This window comes from Mycetomoellerius zeteki, unplaced genomic scaffold, assembly GCF_001594055.1.
Source record: "Mycetomoellerius zeteki isolate Tzet28-1 unplaced genomic scaffold, Tzet1.0 scaffold61, whole genome shotgun sequence".
NCBI lineage: Eukaryota > Metazoa > Arthropoda > Insecta > Hymenoptera > Formicidae > Mycetomoellerius > Mycetomoellerius zeteki.
In genome coordinates, this window is record NW_017257621.1 from 355235 (window position 1) to 377519 (window position 22285).

The 22285-nt window shown below is 34.0% G+C and overlaps 1 protein-coding gene across 4 annotated transcripts; it reads left to right on the forward strand.

Moving 5' to 3' along the window:
• Positions 1-21622, forward strand: LOC108728343 (ATPase phospholipid transporting 8B). Of its 4 annotated transcripts, none has more exons than XM_018456845.1 (14): positions 1-508; positions 6700-7222; positions 13860-13918; positions 14045-14257; positions 14468-14673; positions 14759-14914; positions 15090-15732; positions 17067-17808; positions 17908-18100; positions 19142-19293; positions 19356-19708; positions 19935-20160; positions 20391-20626; positions 20722-21622. In XM_018456845.1, exons 1-14 carry the CDS (start codon positions 365-367, stop codon positions 21139-21141), a joined length of 4266 nt encoding a protein of 1421 aa, XP_018312347.1. In that variant the 5' UTR covers positions 1-364; the 3' UTR covers positions 21142-21622. The 4 variants fall into 4 exon arrangements, with proteins under 4 accessions (XP_018312347.1, XP_018312348.1, XP_018312349.1 ...); XM_018456846.1 differs by having other exon boundaries at positions 19145-19293; XM_018456847.1 differs by having other exon boundaries at positions 17908-18085.
• The last annotated feature ends 663 nt before the right edge of the window (positions 21623-22285 follow it).

The window sequence follows — 22285 nt, forward strand, 5'->3', positions numbered from 1 at the left end:
TGTGTCGCGGAAAGAACGTCTATCGTGTTTTGCAAAAAGTAAAATCTTTGTGAATCGAAATTTTCGTGATTCGTTTGAAACACCGAGATAAGTCTCAGCGAGATTTCCTCACGATTACTTATCACGATGGCGAACAATTGCACTCGCTCTATCGGATGAAAGATGTACGCTTGGATTGTACACAGCATCGAGAACGGCGCGTCGGATGTTCGGACCCTACGGGAGAATGTCGATTGGACAACCGAGTCAGTCGGGTCATCAGAACGAGAGGCAGTCGAGTGGTAGGAACGGTGGTGGTGCGGTGACCAGATACGGCAGAATTTGGATCGTGAGGTGTCAACTGCTGGACTAATGCGGCCCCGCGATGATCGACGGGGACGAGAAGACGGTGGTGGCCCCCAGGTGGAAGAACTATGTAAGAGACGAAGCGCGAAGCGGGGGGGAGGACGAGGTCGTCGTCTCTCCACCAGCGGCAGCGTGGCTCAGGTGCCAGAAGGTGGCAGAAGAGGTTGGCCTTATAGAGGGTTTATAATTTGCGTAGGATAGACGATGAGCGTCGAGGTCGACACGCTGGAACTCGAGGTCTTCGAGGTGAGTCCTCAACCCCTCTCGAGGATGCGACGAACGGAAGTCGCGCGAAATACCCGTCGTGAAAAGAAGCGATTATGTCTCCGTTAACAAGGAGACCGTACTCGAGAAAATACGGAATACTCGACGATTATATTGCCGAGCGATCACCGGCGAGATTTTAATCCACGTATCTATCCAGACGAAGTAATTGCTTAACATCTCGTTGCCGTTTTATGTGACGTTTCCGATTTAAGGAGAAATCTCCTGGAATTTTCCTTTTCATTGAAACAATTTAGAAAACAAGCAGAGCATTCTTTAAATATATTATTTTAGATCTTTAAGATTTTTTTTATATTAACAGCAATCAATCTGTATTGTTTAAGTTTTTAATTAAATATAGATGACACGACATTTCTCATAAAAACAGATTGTCTTGTGTATGACCTGCAAGCTTATATTAGCAAGCAAGATCTTACGTCTAATTTTATGGTTACATAACTTAAGTATCTGGCAATAATAGTGCACTGCAGCTTAATCACAGTTACAATGTTGCCTATTGCATAACATAATAAGAAGCTAAGTATGCTCTCCAGTAGATATGCGCAAGTTAGATTTTTTCAAAAACATTAAAAAATTATTTCTATTGAACATAATTTTTTCCTTTTACAATCACATAATAATATGTATGTATAAAATTCGGCTTTTTTTATGTTGATATAACGCACAAAATATGCGTTTTAATTTCGTTCGATATCGAGTCGAAAACTGTTCGGAAAAACAATTTGACTTCCTGTGAGTACACAACAACGAGAGTGTAGCTTAGAACCAGCTTGCGAGACTGAAGAGTTACGCGATTTTCGATATTATGCAATGGACTTCCGTTCGCTAGTCCGTGTACCGTTTGACAAGTAATGCGCTTTGAATGTGACTTTATCGGTGCGAATGAGCTATTATCGCGAAGCATATAGATTTGTCAAGTTTTTCGATTAACACAGACGCATTTCTATCCTTATTCATTTTTTATTCCCATGGCGGTTGTATTATTCATACTCGACATTCATATACTTGTGCAAACAGGGAAAAAGCTCTTGAAGATAATTGATTAGTCTTATCAAGGCGATATATCTACTCGTAAATATTTTATGGAAATTATATGCACGCGAATTCTCACCTAGACAAAGTATAATACTTATATAAAATGTAAAGCTAAAATTATATAGACACACTCAAACACACAAGCATATTTGTACTTTACAATAAAATAATTTTTTAAATCTATAATCCCTTAGTGAGTGAAACGTTTTAACTTCACTAATCGATATTCTCTTTCTCGAATGCAAGTTTAATCTTGTTACACGTGGAATTGCCATCGCGTGTAGCTTAGAACCAGCTTGCGAGAGTAAATCGGAGCATTTGAGCCAGTCGGTCGAAACATTCGTAGAGTTTGGTCAAGCGAGCTCCGTACATATTTTGTATTATTATAGAAAATTTCAATACGATTTCACACAATTAAAATGAAAAACGCGAATGCTACAAAGATGGAATCAAAAATGTATTTCTTATAATTCAAGATATAGAATAATAAAGAGATAATTATGATTAGATTTTTATACTTTTAAGATTAGAATTTTTATTTTCTAGAATTATAAAAATATGAAATATGAATCTTTTGTTGTTTTCCATTTGCGCTTATATGTATTATATATTCAGAGAACAATATGTCCGAAATGTGGACATAAAATGTACTGACGACGTTATGAAGATGTCTTTCACAGACATCATGTCATAAAGATGTCCTAAAGACATTTGTAAGACGTCTAATGTCCCCTTTTTGGACATGCATGTTATCTGAGTATGCATTTTAACTAATTTGGCATGCATCACAGTACTGATCATCAACATAGACTTTGACATACACTTTCTCGCGCGCGTACGTCATCCGTGAAGAGAAAAAAATCAAATGCGGCGACACACGGTCGCAGCTTATAACGGCCAATAAAGCTCTTATAGACGTTCAACTTTATGTTCATCGACGTCCTGAAGCTTTATCGCGAGTACCGGAAAAAGTCTCTATTCGCTTTGTCCGTGACATGTTTTCACGCACGCATGCCGCACGATCTATACTTGTATGCGCCGCGCTGGTTTTCACGCGTTTTCTAGAACACCCGCGATCTTCGGGGTTTATTTTACGCGGCCTACATGAATGGTAAATTGCTGGCAAAGTGGAACACACGATGCGCAATCGTCCTTCATGAAATCAGTATATCATTTGCAAAATTTTTTTACAATTAACAAAGATCTGATTTCTTTTTAAAATTTCTGATGCTTGAAAAAGAGTTTCAGGGATTTTCTATTTTTTATACTTAATTATGAGAGCTTTTTCTAAAACAGTTAGGCCCGGTTTTTCATTATCTGATTAACTTGTGATTAAGCTTAATCTAATGTTTTACCCAATGGGCTTCATTTATGACATCGTCTTAGATGAAGCCCATTGGATAAAACATTAGGTTAACTACAAGTTAATCAGATAATGAAAAACCGTGCCATAAAATTAGAAATTTATCAATTGAGGTATTTGGACCTTGTATGACCTACCTAAACTTTGCGATTTTTTTCTAATTTTTTTCAAAATTAAAAACTGATAATCAAATTCAAAAGAAGGAACATTTCTGAACATTAAAAAAATATATAACTTTTTCATAGAAAAATGTCAGAAAAATAAAACATAAAATAATTCAATGTCGTTTTTATAAGATTATTAAAAAAGATATACTGACATGTTTATCGACATGTAAGAATGCACAAAGAATTGTTTTTCAAACAATTGACTTAATGATTTATTTCCACAATGTTCAACAGGCGAGTTAGTAGGTGACTTAGAATTCAGTTTGGAATAACAATATTCAGGTTTGGAATAATAAAAAAAAAACGTTACAATTGATGCGTGTACATTCAGTATAACCTAGAGGTTGACGATGTTGATTCTACTTTACAAAGAGTTTTTCTCTTTTTGGTTATAAACGATGAGAGTGAAGCTGGCAGCCAGACTTAGCAGCCAGAACGCTCCAACCAGGGCCGAATAGGGTACTGAGGCCCAGAAATTAAAAATTAATAAAACGCATTGAAAACCTATTAAAAGTCAGTCACACATTTCAGGTGGCGCAAAAATAGTTAAAATAAGTAAGATTTAAAATAATCTGTCAGGGGGGGGTAACCATTATTGACAAAAAAATTAATTAACATTCAAATACTTACTATTCAGCAGCCCGCAATCGAACGCAAACCCGTAACGACTTGAAAAAAATCACACATACTCTACGAGACGAATACAAAACGATGACATCGCGATCTAACCGGTTAAGGACCTCGTTGTTTATTAAAAAAATTAAATAACATTTATTAACAATCTAGCAGCCAGACCAAACGCAAACTAGTAGCGACTTGAAAAAAATCACACATACTCTACGAGACGAGTACAAAACGATGACACCCCGATCTAATCGGTTAAGGACCCCGTTGTTTATAAAAAAAATTAAATAACATTTATTAACGACTTAGCAGCCAGACCAAACGCAAACTCGTAGCGACTTGAAAAAAATCACACATACTCTACGAGATGAGTACAAAACGATGACATCGCGATCTAACCGGTTAAAGACCTCGTTGTTAATTAAAAAAATTAAATAACATTTATTAACAATCTAGCAGCCAGACCAAACGCAAACTAGTAGCGACTTGAAAAAAATTACACATACTCTATGAGACGAGTACAAAACGATGACACCCCGATCTAACCGGTTAAGGACCCCATTGTTTATAAAAAAAATTAAATAACGTTTACAAACAGTCTAGCAACCAGACCAAACGCAAACTCGTAGCGACTTGAAAAAAATCACACATAGTCTATGAGACGAGTACAAAACGATGACATTGCGATCTAACCGGTTAAGGACCTCGTTGTTTATTATTAATTTTTTTTATTAACAATGGGATCCTTAACCGGTTAGATCGCGATGTCATCGTTTTGTACTCGTCTCGTAGAGTATGTGTGATTTTTTTCAAGTCGCTACGAGTTTGCGTTTGGTCTGGCTGCTAAGTTGTTAATAAATGTTATTTAATTTTTTTTATAAACAATGGGGTCCTTAACCGGTTAGATCGGGGTGTCATCGTTTTGTACTCGTCTCATAGAGTATGTGTAATTTTTTTCAAGTCGCTACTAGTTTGCGTTTGGTCTGGCTGCTAGATTGTTAATAAATGTTATTTAATTTTTTTAATTAACAACGAGGTCTTTAACCGGTTAGATCGCGATGTCATCGTTTTGTACTCATCTCGTAGAGTATGTGTGATTTTTTTCAAGTCGCTACGAGTTTGCGTTTGGTCTGGCTGCTAAGTCGTTAATAAATGTTATTTAATTTTTTTTATAAACAACGGGGTCCTTAACCGATTAGATCGGGGTGTCATCGTTTTGTACTCGTCTCGTAGAGTATGTGTGATTTTTTTCAAGTCGCTACTAGTTTGCGTTTGGTCTGGCTGCTAGATTGTTAATAAATGTTATTTAATTTTTTTAATAAACAACGAGGTCCTTAACCGGTTAGATCGCGATGTCATCGTTTTGTATTCGTCTCGTAGAGTATGTGTGATTTTTTTCAAGTCGTTACGGGTTTGCGTTCGATTGCGGGCTGCTGAATAGTAAGTATTTGAATGTTAATTAATTTTTTTGTCAATAATGGTTACCCCCCCCTGACAGATTATTTTAAATCTTACTTATTTTAACTATTTTTGCGCCACCTGAAATGTGTGACTGACTTTTAATAGGTTTTCAATGCGTTTTATTAATTTTTAATTTCTGGGCCCCAGTACCCTATTCGGCCCTGGTTGGAGCGTTCTGGCTGCTAAGTCTGGCTGCCAGCTTCACTCTCATTTATAAACGAAAATATAAACTAAATAAATACTTTATTATAAATACACACACATATATATATATATTATAAATAAATCTCTTGATAATTATAGAAAGCAATTACTTACTACATAACAGTTTTCAATTTTGAACTTAGCATAAAAATAGAAAAATATTACATTGTGATCACGAAGTTCTGCATTTTGCTTTACTAACAATAACAGAATAAACAAACTGAGCAATAAATTAATGCAATCGAGTTAGAACGAACAACTTGCATGCATGCTTTATTTGTTGAATTTATTGTATAATTACCCACAAACAATGAGTAAGCAGGGCATATAAGTGCAGAGCACTAGGCCACATAAGTCTGATTACCTCCTTATATCGAAATTATGAAAATGGCGCTAGCTTCACAGAAATGTGTAATCAATATTTATACTTATGAAGAGTAGATATATCGCAACAACAGTTTCTTTTTGACTTGAGGCGTAAATGCAAAATCATTATATCAATCTAAAATTATTCTTATTTTCACGTTTGTTATGAAGTAACAACGTATATACATATGCATTTATGTATATTATTCATGACTTAATTAGCTAAAGTTAATTGATTTAGATCGGTTTAAATCTCCTTTATAGACAATTTTACGCTTTTCACTTTACGCAATACTCATAAAAATGCAATATCACGAGATGGCGCTGAAGTCCCGCGAGGCTTCCCAAAGTGGTCGATTTATTTTTAAGCATTAACAAACAAGATCTGCAGAAGCAGATAATGGCGCCTATTTTAATCCTATTTTATGCTTGGAAAATATTAAATCGAACAGTCATCAGTAAGTAGAATCGCCTAGCTAATATGTTATTAGTAATAACATATAGATAGAATGTTTCATGAAATGCCACATCTATTCTTAACACAAATTTTGAAGAATTTGCTAATTTTTTGGCTTTTTTTTGGCAATTCTATATTAACAAAATAAAATCTTTGCACATCCTTGGCACTAATCTTTGATTGCACCTTTAGCTTGTTTCTTTATCCTTCATTCGATGTTTTCTGACGCGCATCGCGATCAATGAGAATTCTTGCTCTCGCCCATGATCGTAAACAATAAAACGAAAAAGCGCATCTCTCGTGCCAAACGGTGTGTCCTCGACCGATCGTTCCTACCTGCCCTTGAACGTGAGTCAAGTAACGTAAGCGTTTATATGTCGCGCGACCAAAAGGTGAAGGACTGCGACGGCGAGATCGAGTCGACGGATGCGACGACGCGTCGGGGTAGTGCAAGGACAACGACAGCGTCCAGGAGCAGCGAAGCAGGCGGGCAGCGCAGGTACTCGACGCAGGAGGCCGAGGAAGACGATGATGGCGGTGGTAACAATCGCAGGAAGCGAAAGAAGCGACGGAAAACGCAGCGGAACAAGCAGCAGTTGCAACTGCAGCAACCACAGCTGGAGGTGACGACTGGCAGCGGTCTGCAGCGGTCGCACGCGCTCGTTCTCGCTTCGTCGTCCGATGAGGTGGAAGCGGTGGGCGAGTGCTCGAAGAGGGACTCATCTAGCAGCCTGGGCGGCGGTAGCCGGCACAACACCTTGCGAGAGTCTCTGCTGACGGTGCTGGGCAAGCTAGTGATTTGGAAAGGCACTAGATACCGCTCCGCTACCGCCGCGTCGTCCTCCTCGTCGGCGCCACCGAATTCACCACCCGCCACCGAGTGCATTGGTCGTAGCACGTCCTTCTTCTCCAGTGGTGAGTTCCCACGAACGAGATCATCGAATAGTTTTCCCTGGGAGTTGCATCGCTGACTCGAGTCAAAGTTCCGGACGGTTGCGATATGCACTTATATTTGATATCTGTCAAGGCAGATATACTTAATCAGTCACGATACATGTCGATATGACAATTTTTTTTACTCATGCTCAGCGATAACATTTTATGATATTTAATAAAAAATACGAATAAATTGATATAATATCAAAACATATAAAAATACGCTATCATGTATTTTATTTTGCATTATTGGGAAGAATAAACGCGAGTTTCATTGACATAGTTACGATTTAACACCGATCGCGCGCACGTTCCATTTAACTGACATATCGCATTTATGTTTGTTATTTTTTATTTTGGTCGAAATCCATTGCAAACAATAGTGCAGATACAAACTTACGCACTGGATACGGCGATCAATGTTACTAATTTTAGGTGTCATGCAAATTTCAGCGACTTACATACTTTGTATGACTGACCAAGGCTCCGTACCTTGGACACTCGAATGACTTATTAAATTCCATAAATAAGCAAAACGAAATACCCAACACCCACGTAGTTTTCATGAACACGTGACGGTGGGGTGTGCCTGCTACTCAAGGATCGATTCGATCGTTCTTCGTGGTAATGCCAGCATTGGACTTTGCCACAATTCATATGACGAGCCAACATTTAATAGTTTATCCAGTTATGTGGAACTGCTGCAACGTGTGTATGTGTGTGTGTGTGTGTGCGTGCGTGTGTACAGGGTGTATCTGAAATAATCATGTATCTACAATATATGTAGTATATATAATATATATATATATACATATATACAGTGTGTATTTGAAATAATCATCACGCCCATTAATCATATAGCGCTATTCCTGAAAAAAACTGAGTCGAAAAGTCCTCTACTATTTTACAATTTTCGCAATATTTTTTTTAAATCACCTAATGAGCAAAATGTCTAAAATCGACGTATAAATCAACTTTAAGATATCTTTATGAGTTCTTTAAGAAATATCTTCAAGATATTTCACAAAAAACACTGAAAGATATCTCATCAAAATTGTCTTATACATCGATTTTATCCGTTTATTCAACAATTTTTGGAAATTATATCTCGTTAACTATTACAAAAATTGCAAAATGGTACAGGACTTTTCGATTCAGTTTTTTATTAGGAATTGCACTGTATGATTAGTGGGAATTATTTAATATCAGATACACCCTGTGTATATACAGAGTGTCCGGTAAGTTTTGACAAAGCGCTCGTGTGTAGATAAAACGGACTAAACTAACAAGGGAAGTTCCACAACTGTCTGAAACCAATTTGATTCTCCATGAAATATGTTGTAAAACACGTAAATCTAAGAGAGACACGTATTTTTTTATACGTGCGCTAATTCATGTTTAAGAGGTGAAACACCCCTTTGAAAAAAACAGTTTTTCTTTTGAAACGAATATCGTCAGAAGTATAAAAAACAGAAAAAAGTTTTTTAAACAAAAATTGTATGGTTTCAAGAGTACTTTAAAGTTATAAAGGAAAAAAAAATTTGTTATTTTTTTGTTTAACAAAATACCTCCACCACCCATAATTTTCTTAAATTTTCATTTTTTTTTAACCAAATTAAAGATTTTTTTTTTACGAATTCAACCATGTGTAATAAAGTTACATTACGACATTTCATTTTCGAGAATTAATTATTAACGCTTCCGTATATACGCTATCCATGCTCATATGCGTAATTGTCGTCAGAACAATGAAATACATAAATCAACGAATAAGGAAATTAATATAATTGATATTTGTAACATTACAAATTATAAATAATGTTAAGAGTTATAATAATTTTTTTTCCTTAAAGTTATTATTTCTCCTTAAAGTGAGTAAAACTTTTTTATTCATCTCTGTACATTATATATACTTCCTTATAATATCTTAAGATTATTCTCTTAAAGTTATTTTCAGTTTTACGTTTTAGTATCTTATTTTACTTGTCGTTTACGTAATAATTTCTAAACGTATTTAATAATGAAATAATTTCTAAATGTTTATACGCAATAAATTTATATTTTGTATCGTTTACTCATTATACTCATTACAATAATGATACTCGATGAAAAAATGTTTTAAACATGACTTTTTGCACCATGAACATTTTACTACAGCTATATTACTGCAACCTTCGATATCATGTGTTGAACTTTTGTCAAAACTAAATTCTACTGGATTTTCAAATGCTTCTGGTCTTTCGTTTGTTATAACTACTTTTAAATCACGAATATTTAAATAAGTTGTGATATCGCGGGGATGACAATTGATTACGTATCAGAGATTGTAATTTTATTATATTATTTCGTTCATGTTAATTTATATTATTTTCCAATAATAAAACAGTATCTGAAAATCTTTTAGCAAAATTTTTTCAAATTCTAAATCCATAAACATCTAATGGTTATATTTTCCCTGTAGTGCCTTTTGGTATAATCATAGTAGTAATATATTTTTCTTCAGGTGTTAAATCTGAAATAATATTGGGACAATGTTCAATTCATGAATCGATAAGAAGAACGCTATTAGAATCAATGTTTGGAAAATAATCTAACCACATTTTAAAATGATCTGTAAGAAATATAAATATTAAATTAATAACTATTTTATGACTGTTATGAGATTCTTAAATAAAATATAAAATATATCATAGAAATGAGACTTATCATTATATTATTTCGATTATGCAAATTTATATTTACTTTTTAATAGTAAAACGGTATCTGAAAATGTATTGTAAAAGGAAATTTATTTAATTACCTGAAGTCATTTTACCAGATTTCAATGCTTTTACAATAACATTTATTGATGTACATAAGGTTTCTTGTACTCTCGGTCCAAATATACCATTAGTTTCTTTTATTAATACAATAAATAAGGGTATCACGGCAAATTTCCATTACACGATATTATTAGTTGTATAGTGTATGAATGTGTTGTTGATGATATAGATTGCACAACACACTCTACTTTCTTTACTCCTTGATTAAACAATGACTTTCCAGAATGAATTTCCAATTAGAAACCATTTTGATCAGAATTAAAAACATTTTCAGATCCGAATTGTTCGATAAGTGGTTTCACTGTTTTCAGAAAATCATTAGCTGTATTTTTCAACTGAACGGAATCTTCTATTGTTCTTCTAGTTACAAATTTCGTAATTTTTCTCGAAATAATTCAGTGGGACTTTTTGAATCTTGATACCCAACTGTGAGATGCTTTAAATATAGGATTTAAATTTTCTATTTCTTCTTGAGCTTGTAAAGTCCACTTTTGTAGATCGATATCATGAACTATGAATCCTGATTCAACAGCTGCAGTAAATTTATCAGGTGTAAATTTGGAGATGTAATATAATTTTTCTATACGATTTCCACCTGAATGTAATTATTCTTCCCATCGTCTTAATTGATGTTCAGATGAAACTCTTCTAAATTTATTTTGTACTGATTTTAGCGGATGATTCCTTTTGTTTTTATTTTTTTCATTAATGTTCCAATTCCGCCAATACTCAACAGCTCATCTTTTATAAGAACTATCAAAGTCTGCGTCATCATTTGAACATGGAGGGTGAGAATTTAAATTATCTTCACTCCATGCTTCTTCATCATCTTCAATTATATTTAATAATATTTCAGAATTATATAGTTTATAAGGTTCTTGATAATTGAAATAATTTTTCCGTTACTTCCAACCCATTATAATGAAAAATGCTATCTAGCAATAATTTTTGTATATTTTCTTTTAATTCTATTTCTGCTTTAGTTACTGGTGTTTCTGTTAGATATATTGAACTTATAGATACTAATAAAAGTCTAACAACATTAAGCGGATTAACAATCATTTCCAAAAATTAAACTTTGCTTTGAATCGTAATATAAAAACAATTTAACAAATTGCACAAATATGATTATGACAGAACTACTGCATCGACTGAACGTAAAACTGCTACGTGAATATTCTTATACTGTCCATTTATTATACTTATCTTGAATGTATACATAAACTTATATCATAAATTACCGTCCAGTTATTATCTAATCTCTTTTATCAGTGACTTTCAGCAGAAAAGCAGCTTTGTAACATCTTCCAATATTATCTTTGAAAAATATGTCACGACTCTGATACGTACTTTTAGAAGGTTATATTTTATGTCATTACATATCACAAATTTTTCAGACGTGACATTTTCCAATAATTCAATGCACTTTCGATTATAAGATAAATATAGCATGTTGATAAAATTTATTAATTTGCTCAAAAATATTTTTGAGCAAATTAATAAATTTAAAAAAAGTATAATATTTTTAAATGAGTTTTTTTTAATTCATTCTTCAAAGAGAGAGAGAGAGAGAGAGAGAGAGAGATTTAATTTTATACAATAATTTTATTATAAGGGAATGAATTTGGAATAAAATTGTCTTTAATTTTTCTTCATGGAAGAAATTAAATGTCAAAGAATTAATTACAAATTATGTATATATTTTAAAAATTATTACATTTTTTAAAATCTGAATACATATATACAGTTATAAGGTATATAGAAAATCCAAATTTTACTTAAGACATCTTTTCATATATATTATTGTTCCGACGACAATTACTTACGCATATGAGCATGGATAGCGTATATATGGAAGCGTTAATAATTAATTCTCAAAAATGAAATATCGTAATGTAACTTTATTACACATGGTGAGAACAAAAATTCTGGAAACATTCTTAGAGCTCTATGAGAAAAAAATAAATAATTTTTGTCTCTTGCTATTTTTCTGTAAAGTTAATAGTATTTGAGTAAATAATTATTGAAAACCAATATTCGGCAATTTTTGATAATTAAAATCTTGTTAAATATTGCGAAAATTTCAAAATGAAAGAGGACTTTTCGACTCAGTTTAGTCCGCTCTATCTACACGCTAGCGCTTTGTCAAAACTTATATACAGTGCCCATCAAAAATATCGAGCCGGCTGAATATCTCGGAAAGTATGCATTTTTAAGAAAAATGTTTTAGACAAAAATTGTAGAATTTAAAAAAATCTATTAATGATTTTATATATATCAGTTTGGCCTTGGGAGGCGTTGCCAATATCGAGTCAAGATCACATCGATTTTTTTTAATTGGACATCCTATTTTTGATACCAGAATTTAACAGCCGATGTCAAAAACTTTTCAAAACGCTACAATAAAGTTCATTTTCATTAATTACTTTTCGAGTTATAAGGCTTGAAAGTTACAGTACCGCCATTATTAGTATTACCCAATGTGTCTAACCAAATATACGAAACATAGAAAATAATAGATGATTAAAATAATTTTGTTGGTCTAGTTGTTGTGTAAAAAAACGTTTATCTTCTTTAGTATCTTGTCGTTTATCTTCTTTAGTATTTAATTATTTATATTGCAACATCCCGTATTTTCTGAATACGACCTGAAAATGACAGGAATTATATAATAGTCCACCATACAATCTAATGAGAATCATTGATTACATTTATACACACACACACACAGGGTGTCCCATTTTAAATAATGCATTAAGATTTCTCGAAAACTGATAGATACGGAAAAATGTTTCGAACAAAAGTTGTATGGTTCGGAAGGGGACATAAGAAGGTATAATTGATTTGACCTTGGGTGACATCATCAAGGCCAGGTCAAGGTCACGTCGATTTTTTAAAATGAAACCCCCTATTTTTCATTACATTCTTGTAGCTTACTTCGAGAGCTTTTCGAAACACTATAATAAAATATTTTTCCATTAAGTATTTTTCGAATTATAAGGCTCGAAAGTTACAGTACAGCGGGCATTAGCATTACGCAAGTTGTCTGACCGACGGCTAAAACCTCTTGAATGTTGTTCAGGATCATGTCCTGGATAACATTTGTCAAGATCAAGGCCATTGGAGGTTGTAGCTCTTATTTTCATTTTTACATAAAAATGAATTTTTAGTGCAAAAATGAAGATAAGAGGAATAATCTCCAATGGCCTTGATCTTAACAAATGTTGTTCAGAACATGATCCTGGGCTACGTTCCAAAACTTCCTTTGCGAGGAAAATTTATTTGAAATATATAGTACACGTAACGTATACTATAGCATATAGAATAAAATCTTCCTCGGAGAGGACGTTTTGGAACGTAACTCTGAACAACATTCAAGAGGTTTTAGACATCGGTCGGACAACTTGCGTAATGCTAATGCCGACAGTACTGTAACTTTCGAGCCTTATAACTCGAAAAATACTTATGGAAAAATATTTTATCATAGTGTTTTGAAAAGCTCTCGAGGTGAGCTACAAGAAAATGTAATGAAAAATAGGGGGTTTCATTTTAAAAAATCGATGTGACCTTGACCTGGCCTTGATAATGCCACCCAAGGTCAAATCAATGGTACCTTCTTATGTCCCCCTCCGAACCACACAATTTTTGTTTGAAACATTTTTCCGTATCTACCATAGTTTCCGAGAAATCTTAATGCATTATTTAAAATGGACATCCTGTATATACTATAATAGATATCAATATACAGAGATACACAATAAATGTTTCACACATTTATTGTATTATTTTTACAGAAACAGAGAGGCGAATTCGCGCCAATAATCGCGAGTACAACTCACAGTTTAATTATGCGGTAAGACAAAACCCATCTTTGTACTTTAAATGTTACTAAATTTAAATTTAAAAAGTTAAAGGAATGAAATATTGTTAGAAATTTAATATACAACGGATATATATACGTATTTCTGTTGATTTGCAGAATAATTACATCAAGACGTCCAAGTATTCGGTTCTGACGTTCCTACCATTGAATTTGTTCGAGCAATTTCAGCGGCTCGCTAACTTTTACTTTCTATGCCTGTTGGTGCTTCAGATGATCCCCGCCATATCTTCTTTAACTCCTATCACTACAGCCATACCGCTTATAGGGGTACTCACGCTCACTGCCGTCAAAGATGCCTATGACGACTTTGTAAGTATCCTATGATCTTATTATTTTTTCCTACATTTTAATAAAAACTACTAATATACTATATCAAACTAAATATATAAAATTAAATGTCATGTCTTTTAGAAAGATATTTAAATAAGATAGACTTTATAATATATACATATACAAAGATTTTATACAAAAAGCAGAATGTGGTCCGTGAAAAAACTAATAATTCAATATAACTTTCAGCAACGGCATAGCAACGACTCTCAAGTAAATAATAGAAAATCCCGAACATTGCGGGGTACTAATCTTCGTGAGGAAAAATGGTCGCAGGTTCAAGTAGGCGACGTAATCAGAATGGAGAACGATCAGTTTGTCGCAGCGGATGTTCTACTGCTAACGACGAGCGAACCGAATGGCCTCTGTTACATCGAAACAGCAGAATTGGACGGGTACCTTTTTATATTATAAAAGTCATTCACACACAATTATACGTTTTAAACGGGTATGTGAATACAATCTATAAAATTTGTATAGGGAGACGAATTTAAAGTGTCGTCAGTGCCTGCCCGAAACTGCCGAGATGATGGATAATCACGAATTGATCGGCCAGTTCGATGGAGAGATTGTTTGCGAAACCCCCAATAATTTATTAAATAAATTCGATGGAACACTAACATGGAGAGGAAAAAAGTAAGATTAATATTATAAATAGAGCAGAGCGAGAGCCAGGTAAAAAACAAAATATTTTAATGCTACGGCTTCTTGCAGAAGCTAAAAATATGCAAAGCTCTTGCTTTGCTGCATTAATTTCACTAGTTATCAGCGATACCGATGTCACATCATAATATTTCGCAACTAATTGCAGGTACGCATTGGATAACGACAAGATTATTTTACGGGGCTGCGTGCTTAGGAATACGCAGTGGTGCTATGGCATGGTGATCTTTGCGGGCAAGGATACCAAACTGATGCAAAACTCAGGGAAGACCAAATTTAAGAGGACCTCTATAGATAGACTACTGAATCTTCTTATCATCGGAATAGTGTTTTTTTTACTTTCCTTATGTCTGTTCTGTATGGTCGGCTGTGGTATTTGGGAAAGCCTTGTGGGTCGTTATTTCCAGGCGTACCTACCTTGGGACTCGTTAGTGCCGAGCGAGCCCATTACCGGTGCCACAGTGATTGCCCTACTCGTGTTCTTTTCGTACTCTATCGTATTGAACACAGTGGTACCGATCAGTTTATATGTGAGTGTCGAAGTTATTCGATTTGTTCAGTCATTTTTAATAAATTGGGACGAAGAAATGTACTACGCGCCCACGAAAACACACGCTAAAGCAAGGACTACTACGTTAAATGAGGAGCTAGGCCAAATAGAATACATATTCTCCGACAAAACCGGGACGTTGACGCAGAATATAATGACTTTCAATAAGTGTTCTGTGGCGGGCAAGTGTTACGGCGACGTCATTGATGAAGTTACCGGCGAGGTCATCGATTTGAGCGAGGTGAGTCGTTCTTTCATTGATGCGAAGATTCCTGACTCGATGCCGGCGACAGGGTATGTGCTACAACATAAATTTTCACATTATTACAAAGTTGTACATATTGTTTAAAATAAAATAAATACGTTATCCGTATTATATTAGCTGTGCTTTTAATGTTGCGTGAAAAAATATAATATTCTCATGCTTCCGCTGAAAATTTTTTGTTATTGTATAGAGAGGTTACATATTGCATTTTTACATTTTATATGTTATATTTTATATGTTATATTTTTTTTATTAACAATCTATGCTACATTTTATTATGAATTAAAGCTGATAAACGATGATCATGTAAGTAAAAGATTATAGAAACGTCTGTATTTTTCTTCTTGCAATCGTTCAGCAAAACATGTTAAAAAACTTGTCCATATTAATATGCAATTAGCATTAAAAACATCCTTGCATATTATTATATCCATATGTGATTTGTTGAATATTCCTGAATGTTTATATGTAGTAACGTGATTCCTTTTTTAATCATACATGATAATTCTCTTCAGTTACATATAAATATGATCTCGATTTGTGGTCGTATCTTTGCAAGAAATTTCATACACATCCCTTTAGCATGTGTGTGCTGCATGTAGACGGACAGAGCTGTTCCAACGGCGACGATGCAGAAGAAGAGAGACCGAATGTAAGGCTTCTGGAACAAGCAGACAGAGTGTCTAATACAACACCGGAACCCGGCATCAACGGCAGCCCAAAGATTCCACACAAGTCTTCAGTACGCATGCTGATAATTAGCACCTCTTGTCACCAATTTGTACACGCTATCGCTTTTATTTGTATATCCTGTTGTTGTTCGAATCGTATATATCATATTCATTATTATCTGTTTAGCGTTGTATTCGTAACTTATCATATATAATATTATAAGTAATAGAAACATTTCTGTTATCTTTATTACGCTCAATAACTGTATTCGTAGTGTTTGTGCTTGTTAAAACTTTATATTATGCTATAAACTAAATAAATAAGCTACACTTATATCACACAAACGCACTATTAAACCTAATTTCTTCCATAACTATTTTCTTATAATGTATACTTTGACAAAATTACAACTACTAGTATATAATCCAGGTCTTCCATCAAATCTATTTTTATGGAAACAAGGTACATTATTCAGATAATCTAGCTTTCCGTTTAGCTTTCTTACCTTTCTTTTTCAATAACAGCAGATTTCTCGATCTCTGCAAATTAATACGATTAATAAGATTAACTTTCTTCCACATTAACCTGGTACGCCAACAAAGTGCGAAGTTTTTGAAAAATCATCGTACATTTTACAGACAATGCCACCCTTGGATTTCTCATTTAACAAGGACTACGAACCAGATTTCAAATTCTACGATCCCGCGCTGCTCGAAGCCGTGAGACGGGAAAATCAGGACGTCCACAGTTTTTTCAGACTGCTAGCACTTTGCCATACTGTTATGCCGGAAGAAAAACACGGCAAGATTGAATACCAAGCACAATCGCCCGATGAGGCTGCCTTAGTATCTGCAGCTAGAAACTTTGGTTTTGTTTTCAAAGAGAGATCGCCCAACAGTATAACGATTGAAGTAATGGGAAAGAAAGAGATATATGAACTTCTCTGTATTCTGGATTTTAATAATGTGCGAAAGAGGATGTCTGTAATTTTAAGAAAAGACGGACAACTCCGATTGTATTGCAAAGGAGCAGATAACGTTATTTATGAGCGATTAAAAAAGGATAGTGAAGAGATAATGGCAAAAACATTGGATCATCTAAATAAGTTCGCAAGTGAAGGCTTAAGAACACTGTGCCTTTCTGTAAGAGATTTGGACGAAAGTTTTTTCAATAATTGGAAGCAACGACATCAGGAAGCGGCATTAAGCCAAGAGAATAGAGATGATAAGCTGGATGCGATTTACGAAGAGATAGAGAAAGATATGTCGTTATTGGGTGCTACTGCCATCGAAGATAAATTACAAGACGGTGTACCTCAGACTATCGCCAATCTGAGCCTCGCTGGTATCAAACTTTGGGTGTTAACTGGTGACAAACAAGGCAAGTTAAAAAGTATATAAATATGATAAGTAAATAACGAAAAAACTTGTTTGTATTTGTAGAATAACATTTTCACGTCAAACTTTTTTATTCGTACAGAGACAGCTATCAACATTGGATACTCATGTCAGTTATTGACGGATGACCTCACGGATGTCTTTGTGGTAGACGGCACAACTTACGATAGCGTGGAGTCGCAATTAATGCGATATTTGGATACCATTAAGATGGCCTCGACCCAACAAAAACGGCCAACTCTCTCCATTGTCACATTCAGGTGGGACAAGGAAAGGTCAGGCACATGAAAGAGACGGAGTACAACCTATCAATTTCTTCTATTGCTGATTCTAATTAACGCATTCTTGTTAAGAAAGGAAAGGAAAACTATCTCTCACACTGAATGTGGCACTATGTTTCATGTAATGCTTTCTATGTCTATATAGTCTTGCCTAAGAACTTATCATATTTAATTAGAGAGAACTCGTAAGCTTTATATTCAAGCTAGCGAATCTCGCAACGCAGTTCAAATTAAAATTATTTCATAAGAATGAAAAAACGTTTTTACATAGAGTATAGAGGTATTTCGGATGATACAAGAATGCAACGAATTGTATTTTGCTAGTAGCTTAATTCTTCGTACGTGCATTGGTTTGTACATATCCCATTTTTTCTATTTATCCTTCGCGAAATCCGACTTTGGAATAATGATCTGCATGCATATGATAGTATTTATACCTTCTGTATTTAAAAAGCATTACAAAAAAATTATCTTCCACACTTTTTCCAATTATCTTCTTCTCAAAAATATCAATATCAGTTCTACTTTTTTATAATAAAACAATGTGGCTAGAATGGTAGATTAGATCTGCCTTTTTAAATGACTTCAGATATTTTTCAGATATATGCATATGTTATATCTGAAATATCCTACGATTTAGTAATATTATAGCTATAGATAACTGAGATTTACCATGATGCTTGATACTCACTCCTTCTCTTTCTGTATGCTTAATAATTAATCTTAGTGATAACATTAACACAACTGGTATGTTTGTGTCACGTTCTTGTATATAGTTATTAATACAATGCACTGTGTATCGTTTAGAATTAACGTGCATCATTTCTTAATGGCGAGAAGATAATTTCAAAATTTCCTGTCATTTCGTTAATGATCACGATTTATTATCTTCGGTTCAATTTTTGCTATAATTGTATTGGTTATAATTGTGAACTAAATAAATTTTAGAGTTGAATTATTGCGTAAATAATGCGGGCGATATCATCTTATATGGGAAGAGATTCTTTTGCTTGAAAGCATATTTTCTCTGCACAGCAGTGATACCGAATACAATCCTAGTAGGGACGAACAGGATGAACACGAGATGGAGCAGTCAACGGGATTTGCAGTAGTTATAAACGGACATTCTTTAGTTCACGCGTTACATCCGCAGCTGGAACAACTTTTTCTAGAAGTGTCCAGTCAATGTAAGTCAAAATTGATCACACGTGTTTAGAAACAATTACTCAATAGCTCGAATTTCTTGCAGGTAAAGCTGTAATATGTTGTCGGGTGACGCCATTGCAAAAGGCGATGGTCGTTGAGTTAATTAAGAAAAATAAATCTGCGGTAACACTAGCGATTGGCGACGGCGCCAACGACGTCTCGATGATAAAGACGGCCCATATTGGTGTTGGTATCAGCGGGCAGGAAGGATTGCAGGCGGTGTTAGCCTCCGACTATTCGATAGGACAATTTAGATTTTTAGAGAGGTTACTTCTGGTCCATGGCAGATGGTCGTACTACAGAATGAGTAAATTCCTTAGGTATTTTTTTTACAAGAATTTCGCGTTCACCCTTTGCCACATCTGGTTTGCTTTCTTCTGCGGATTCAGCGCACAGGTAAGATCTTCAAAAACTTCACGTTGTCGTATTACATTAACATAATGAAGATATGATGTTTCAAAGGCGAATATTATTCATAATTTTCCTTTGTAAGAGCTTGCTCCGAAGTTGAGATTTTGAATATGTATTTAATTATTTTTCTGATATATTGTAGAAAATAGCATGTAAATTGTACTGCACAATTAAAGTTGCATAATTATCTTCCGCATTTCTGTTTTTACAGACTGTATTTGATCCTATGTACATTTCCGTCTACAATTTATTTTATACCTCATTACCAGTCTTGGCGGTTGGTATTTTCGATCAGGATGTTAACGATAAGAATAGTTTAATGTATCCGAAACTATACGCACCAGGATTACAAAATTTGCTCTTCAACAAAAAGGAGTTTTGTTGGAGCGCTTTACATGGTTTTTATGCTAGTTGTGTATTATTTTTAGTACCTTACGGTAAATATTTTATATCTACTTAATGGCTATGTTTACACCATGCGCTTAGTCCGTGACCTATACGATAGGTGTCTTTGTTTAACCTACAGAATAAACAAGGACTATTGTATAGGCCGCAGCCTAAATGCACGGTGTAAACACAGCCGTTAAAAGAATGTTAATGTCTATTCTTAAATTAAAGCAGATTTATGCAAACACACATATCTTATGTATCTTATGTATTTCAACAGGGACATACAAGGACGGGGTATCACCCAAGGGTTATGTACTTTCTGATCACATGCTGCTGGGCAGTGTAGTAGCCACTATATTAGTTATAGTCGTCACTGTTCAAATAGCTCTCGACACATCGTATTGGACAGTTTTCAACCACATTATGGTGTGGGGCTCGCTCATCTGGTATTTTATTTTAGATTACTTTTACAATTTCGTCATAGGTGGTAGTTACGTCGGCAGTCTCACGATGGTATGTATTATGACAAATTCTTGTTCATATTCTCTGTCGCAAGTATATGCAACACTTGTATTGTAGTTTCCAACACTTGTAATTTATGTTTACAGGCCATGTCAGAAGCGACCTTTTGGTTCACTACAGTGATATCCTGTATAATTCTGGTGATACCAGTACTATCATGGCGATTCTTCTTCATGGACGTTAGACCGACACTGTCCGACAGAGTCAGACTGAAGCAGAGACTGGCACAACTACGTTCTCGTCAAAGCCAAGACATATTACGTACCCCATCTACGAGACGTACACGGCGATCTTTACGCTCAGGCTACGCCTTCGCTCATCAAGAAGGTTTTGGCAGACTCATCACGTCTGGAAAAATTATGCGCAAATTGCCAAATGGTGCTGATTTTAAGTTTTCTATGCCGTTTACGAACAATGTTACGAAGCAGGTTAATGTTGCTACAACATCACCAAAGGACAACAGCGCATCTAGAAATTCACATACGTTGGACACGATCAATTTATAATATCTCGAATGTTTTAGTCAACTCAACGGACACTAAAGTGTAGATGACTAATGAGGTTCTCTTAATTTACTTAGCTACGAACATTAAGCCAAAATGAACTCGTCGAATTTATTGATTCTGGTGTATCCCATTGAAATCGTGTTCCCAATTATTTTTTCTTCTTTTTTTGTGTTAATTAAAAGGTGCAAGTGTATTGTATGTAGTATTTGAGAAGATCTCGTGAAGCATTGATATCTGTGATTGTTATATTTAATTTAAACATTTATTTATTTGAGAAAAATGTTAATCAATTAGAAACTATTACGATTTATAACACATGCCTATAAACAACGATAATAATATTAAAACACAAATGTATGTAACTTTGTTAATACATCTAACGCAATGAATTCCAGTGGGATACATTGAGTTATACTATAATAGAAGTAGCATATGCTATTTACGTCTATACATCACTGTTAAGTATTTATAGATTTATTATGACTTAAATGTATTTACGTGTTCAATATTTTTAAAATCATATTTTTGCACTTTTGCCAAGTAAGTGCACGAAATATACATACTTGATTTAACATTTTGTTGACACAATGGTTATGTACGTAAATGATGTTTTATGATAATTATATACTTGTATAGAAAAATAGCTTATGCTACAATATAGACTACGATATGTTTTATGGAATTTGGTATTAATGTTTTAAATTGTGTGAAAATAATTTTTTATCATGTTGTGAATAATTTTTTATATTTTATTCGATAAAAGTTGAAACATGATAATTACACATCTTGATTCTATATATTAGTATAAAACAACGTTGAAAGCAAGTATTAATAGAAAATACAGAAAGTTATAAGTTTTTTTTATTTTACATAAAATTATAATATTAATTTTCAATCATTTTGAGTACATGGTATGATTTATTATGGTTTATTTATGTGTACTAAGGTATAAAATATTAATTTATAATTTACTACAAAAAATTGAGATGGTTATTTTGTGTAATGTACATATTTAAAAAAAAACATTTTTCTCATTAAAAACTATAAACTAATTGGTAAAGTATGTTCTCAGCATTTAATACTATTTGTGATCCTGTGGATAATTCTCAGTCCATTTTATTAAAAATCATAACACGAAAATCAA

What these genes read in the sequence shown, in the direction of transcription:
- LOC108728343 (XM_018456845.1), top strand. Translation starts at nt 365, where the DNA reads ATGATCGACGGGGACGAGAAGACGGTGGTGGCCCCCAGGTGGAAGAAC. An exon ending in CTAACATGGAGAGGAAAAAA is followed by an intron (nt 14,915 to 15,089) that starts GTAAGATTAATA and finishes AACTAATTGCAG; the next exon opens with GTACGCATTGGATAACGACA. An exon ending in AGGTCATCGATTTGAGCGAG is followed by an intron (nt 15,733 to 17,066) that starts GTGAGTCGTTCT and finishes TACATTTTACAG; the next exon opens with ACAATGCCACCCTTGGATTT.